The 5,732-nt window shown below is 39.6% G+C and overlaps 1 protein-coding gene across 1 annotated transcript; it reads right to left on the bottom strand.

Moving 5' to 3' along the window:
- Positions 1 to 2,996: 2,996 nt before the first annotated feature.
- LOC105787918 (uncharacterized) lies at positions 2,997 to 5,231 on the bottom strand. Its single transcript, XM_052621862.1, has 3 exons — positions 3,578 to 5,231; positions 3,342 to 3,451; positions 2,997 to 3,221 (listed from the first exon to the last, which is right to left on the bottom strand). Exons 1-3 carry the CDS (start codon positions 5,229 to 5,231, stop codon positions 2,997 to 2,999), a joined length of 1,989 nt encoding a protein of 662 aa, XP_052477822.1.
- Between the last annotated feature and the right edge of the window lie 501 nt (positions 5,232 to 5,732).

The raw sequence follows: 5,732 nt of genomic DNA, 5'->3' as shown, positions 1-5,732 counted from the left end.
ATGAGTTGATTTTTGAAAAAGAAGAAATTTAAAATACCTCAACGTGACCCGAGGCTCAACTCACCTCAGATTATGAGTTGATTTTTGAAAAAGGTAAATTAAAAAAATACCTCGGCGTGACCCGAGGCTCAACTCACCTCTCAGATTATGAGTTGATTTTTGAAAAAGCGAAATTTAAAAATACCTCGGCGTGACCCGAGGCTCAACTCACCTCTGTATTATGAGTTGATTTTTTGAAAAAAGAAGAAATTTAAAAATACCTCAACGTGACCCGAGGCTCAACTCACCTCTGTATTATGAGTTGATTTTTTGAAAAAGCGAAATTTAAAAATACCTCAACGTGACCCGAGGCTCAACTCACCTCAGATTATGAGTTGATTTTTGAAAAAGCGAAATTTAAAATACCTCAGCGTGACCCGAGGCTCAACTCACCTCTCAGATTATGAGTTGATTTTTGAAAAATAGAAATTAAAATACCTCAGCGTGACCCGAGGCTCAACTCACCTCTGTATTATGAGTTGATTTTTTGAAAAAAGCAGAAATTTAAAAATACCCCAGCGTGACCCGAGGCCTAACTCACTTCTAGCATTATGAGTTGATTTTTTTTTTGAAAAAAAAAATTGAAAAGACCTCAGGATGACCCGAGGCTCAACTCACCTCTCGCATTATGAGTTGATTTTTGAAAATGGAAATTTAAAAGAAATACCTCGGCATGACCGAGGCTCAACTCACCTCTGTATTATGAGTTGATTTTTGAAAAACAGAAGTTTAAAAGAAATACCTCGGCATGACCCGAGGCTCAACTCACCTCTCGAATTATGAGTTGATTTTTTTGAAAAAATAGAAATTGAAAAGACCTCAGGATGACCCGAGGCTCAACTCACCTCTCGCATTATGAGTTCATTTTTGTGAAAACCAAAAATTGAAAAATACCTCGATGTGACTCGAGGCTCAACTCACCTCTCGCAATATGAGTTGATTTTTTTTTTGAAAACACGGAAATTGAAAAATACCTCAGGATGACCCGAGGCTCAACTCACCTCTCGCAATATGAGTTGATTTTTGAAAAAAACAGAAATTTAAAAGAAATACCTCGGCATGACCCGAGGCTCAACTCACCTATGTATTATGAGTTGATTTTTGAAAAACGAAAATTTGAAAGAAATACCTCGGCATGACCCGAGGCTCAACTCACCTCTGTATTATGAGTTGATTTTTGAAAAACGAAAGTTTGAAAGAAATACCTCGGCATGACCCGAGGCTCAACTCACCTCTGTATTATGAGTTGATTTTTTTGAAAAAAGGAAATTTAAAAGAAATACCTCGGCATGACCCGAGGCTCAACTCACCTCTGTATTATGAGTTGATTTTTGAAAAACGGAAATTTGAAAGAAATACCTCGGCATGACCCGAGGCTCAACTCACCTCTGTATTATGAGTTGATTTTTGAAAAAAAACATAAATTAAAAAATACCTCAGCGTGACCGGAGGCTCAACTCACATCTGTATTATGAGTTGATTTTAAAAAAAAGACTGAAATTAAAAATACCTCAGCGTGACCCGAGGCTCAACTCACCTCTGTATTATGAGTTGATTTTAAAAAAAAAGACTGAAATTAAAAATACCTCAGCGTGACCCGAGGCTCAACTCACCTCTGTATTATGAGTTGATTTTTTGAAAAAAGCAGAAATTTAAAAATATAATTCTTGAAAGAAACAAGGTTTCAAAAACATCAAGTGAAACTAAAAGCTTTCTTCTTCATTGATTTTGTACAGCTTTCTCCCAAAATTCCTTGCTCTGTTGGGATACCTGTATATGTCATGTATGATGTTATCTTGATATGCACGTGTTTGTCCTAAATGCTTTTATGCCTACATGATCATGCCATGCACTTTGAACTGTTTGTCACATGCCCCTTTTTCGTAAGGGACTGCATTCATCGCCTTAATCATCGATTTTTCTCTCAGGTTTTGTACTCATCTTCAAGTTTGGTGAGTAACCCACATTTCTTCGTATATCACCCTCTTGCCCCCTGTTGAACATTGTTCCTACTTTGGGGCCCTTGTATTTATCAAATTCTCATCCAGGTAATGCTCAGCATTTCTTTTGTTTAGAGTATGTCATCTTACTATTTATCATTTAAATGAATAAATCATGAGATGCATAAAAAGACAAAGTAGGCATGAAAGAAATATCTCACATTCATTTCATTTTTTTTCAAAAGCAACAAACAAAAAATTGACAAAGAAAGTTTAACAAATAAATTGTCATAAAGAAAAGAAAGCGAGTTCAATGGCCAGAAATGCTCTAGATATCCAATGCATGAACTTTCCACGTTTCTTCATCCTGGATCTTTTCGAGCACGGCTTCTTGTGTAGAAGATTTTGAGCTTCTGAGAATGCTTCAAATATTATAACCCCGCCATTCGACTCCCCGTTCAAGCCAATTGGCTTCTTCAAGCCCGAGCCCACTTCATTAGGACGCCCTTTCGGGTTTTCATCCTAATCTTTTTTTGTTTATCAAGACGCCCTTTTCGGGTTTTCATCTTGATTTTTCTTTTTCTTTTCTTTGTTTTTTTCTTTTTTCTTTTCTTTGTTTTGTTTTTTTTGTTCCTTTTTTGTTTTGTTTTTTTAGGCATAATATTTCTTCACAGCACCTAAGTTCACTGGATTAGGTAATTCTTTCCCGTCCGTCTCAGTGAGAATCAGAGCCCCTCCTAAGAATCCCTTTTTTACAACGTATGGCCCTTCCCAATTTGGTGACCATTTTCTTCGAAAGTCCTTACAGACGGAGAATCTTTCTTAGTCGAGCTCTCCTTCATGAAATTCTCTTGGCCGCACCTTTTTATCATGGGCGTAATCATTCTCTTCGTACATCCGTCCATGACAAATTGCCTTCAAGCGTTTCCCTTCAATAAGGTTTAGTGATCATATCGAGCTCGAACCCACTCGATTCCTCTAACATTGTCTCAATCAAGGCGCTGCAGGATGGGATCTCTACTTGATAAGCGAACGGCTTCCATTCCATAGACCGGAGAAAAGGAGTTGCCCGTGAGCGTTAAATGCAGAGGTGCGGTATGCGTACAAAGCAAATGGTAGCTTCTCGTGCCAGTCTTTATATGTCTCAGTCATCTTCCCGATAATCATCTTAATGTTCTTATTAGTGGCTTCTACTGCTCTGTTCATCTTTGGGCGATAGGGCGAAGAATTATGATGTTTTATCTGAAATTGCTCACACACTTCTTTCATCATCTTGTTGTTCAAATTTAAAGCATTATCTGAAATGATTCTTTCAGGCAGACCGTATCGATATAGGATCTCCTTTTTTAAGAACCTACAGACTGCAGCCTTCGTCATATTAGCAAACGAAGTGCTTGCTACCCATTTTGTGAAGCAGTCTATAACCACAAAGATGAAACGATGCCCATTGGAAGCTTTCGCGGAAATTGGCCCTATAACATCCATGCCCCACATAGAAAAAGGCAACGGAGAAGTCATGACATGAAGGGGTGATGGAGCAGCATGAATTTTGTCACCATAAATTTGACATTTGTGGCACTTTCGTGCGTAACCAATACAATCCCTTTCCATCGTCAGCCAATAATAACCAAGTCTCATAATCTGCCTGGCCATGGTGAAACCACTGGCATGTGTTCCACAAATCCCTTCATGAACCTCTTCAAGTATCTTTCTAGCTTCAACAGCGTCCACGCACCTTAGGAGCACTTGATCTTTTCCCCTTTTGTATAGAATATCCCCATCAAGAACAAATCCAATCGCCATTCTCCTGATTGTTCTTTTGTCATTCTCGTTTGCTTGCTCGGGGTACCTTTGATTCTTGATATACTCCAAGATATCATGGAACCATGGTCGTCCATCTGACTCCTCATCAATACTAAAACAGTGTGCGGGGGTCTCATATATACTCATTTGGATGGGCATTATCTCAGTTTCTCTGTTTGCCTTGAACATCGAAGACAAGGTGGCTAGGGCATCAGCCAGTTGGTTCTCCTCTCGTGGAAAGTAGTTAAAAGTCACTTTATAGAACTCCTTGATCAGCTCTACAACGAGATCATGATATTTGACTAATTTTGGATCTCTCACTTCCCAATCTCCACGAATTTGATAAATGACTAATGCTGAGTCCCCGTGTACCTCTAAGATTTTAATTTTCCTGTCGATAGCTGCACGAAGTCCCATGATGCAAGCTTCATATTCCGCTATATTATTTGTACAGAAGAAATTCAACCTGGCAGTGAGCGGGTAATGATCTCCCTCCGGCGATACTAAGACTGCTCCAATCCCATGCCCCAATGCATTTGATGCACCATCAAAGCTCATCTTCCATGATTTCTCACTTGATGACTCACCCTCTTTTTCTGAAATACAAATCAAGTCTTCATCTGAGAAATCAAATCTCAAAGGCTCGTATTCTTCCGCTGTTCGACTTGCCAAGAAGTCAGCTATCGCACTTCCCTTTATCGATTTTTGGCTCACATACACGATGTCATACTCAGTCAGTAAGATCTGCCATCGTGCCATTCTTCCTGAGAGTGCAGGTGACTCCATGATGTACTTTATTGGATCCAGTTTTAAAATTAACCATGTTGTATAATACAACATGTACTGTCTGAGCCTTCGAACCGTCCAAATCAATGCACAACAAAACTTCTCAATTGAAGGGTACTTTACCTCATATTCTGTGAACTTCTTGCTGAGGTAGTAAATTGCCGTCTCTCTTCTCCCTGACTCATCATGTTGCCCCAGTACGCAACCCATTGAGTTCTCAAACACGGTCAGGTACAATATTAAGGGTTTTTCAGGTGTTGGCGGTACTAGTACCGGAGGATTAGACAAATACCGTTTTATCTTATCGAAGGCCGCTTGGCACTCCTCGTTCCATTCTCCGGGGTTATGTTTTCGAAGGAGTCGAAAAATTGGGTCGCACTGATTGGTAAGTTGAGCAATGAATCGAGCAATGTAATTCAACCTTTCTAAAAATCCTCTGACTTCTTTCTGTGTGCGCGGGGGAGGCAGTTCTTGTATAGCTTTTATCTTGTCTGGATCAACCTCGATACCTCTCTCACTGACAATGAAACCTAGCAGTTTTCCTGAGGTAGCCCCAAACGTACACTTGGCCGGGTTTAGCTTCAACTGGAACTTTCTTAGCCTTTTGAACAGCTTCTTGAGATTTCCAACATGCTCTTTTTCTTCCCGAGATTTGGCAATCATATCATCGACATAAACTTCTATTTCTTTGTGCATCATATCATGGAACAACGTCACCATGGCTCTCTGATATATTGCCCCAGCATTCTTTAATCTGAACGTCATTACTTTGTAGTAGAAGGTCCCTCATATTGTTATGAATGTAGTTTTCTCCATGTCCTCGGGAGCCATCTTTATCTGATTATAACCTAAGAAGCCATCCATGAAAGAAAACAGAGAATGCTTTACCGTATTATCCACCAAAATGTCGATGTGTGGTAAAGGAAAGTTATCCTTAGGGCTTGCTTGATTCAGATCACGATAATCCACGCACATTCGCACCTTGCCATCTTTCTTCGGCACTGGGACTATATTAGCTACCCATTCTGGATACTTAGAGACTTGTAGGAAGCCAGCGTCAAATTGTTTCTTGACTTCTTCTTTTATCTTCAACAGCATTTCAGGTCTCATCCTTCTTAGCTTCTATTGAACAGGTTTGCATTCTGGTTTCAGTGGGAGCTTATA

This window comes from Gossypium raimondii, chromosome 2 (assembly GCF_025698545.1).
Source record: "Gossypium raimondii isolate GPD5lz chromosome 2, ASM2569854v1, whole genome shotgun sequence".
Lineage (NCBI taxonomy): Eukaryota > Viridiplantae > Streptophyta > Magnoliopsida > Malvales > Malvaceae > Gossypium > Gossypium raimondii.
This window is presented reverse-complemented; position numbering and strand designations above follow the sequence as displayed.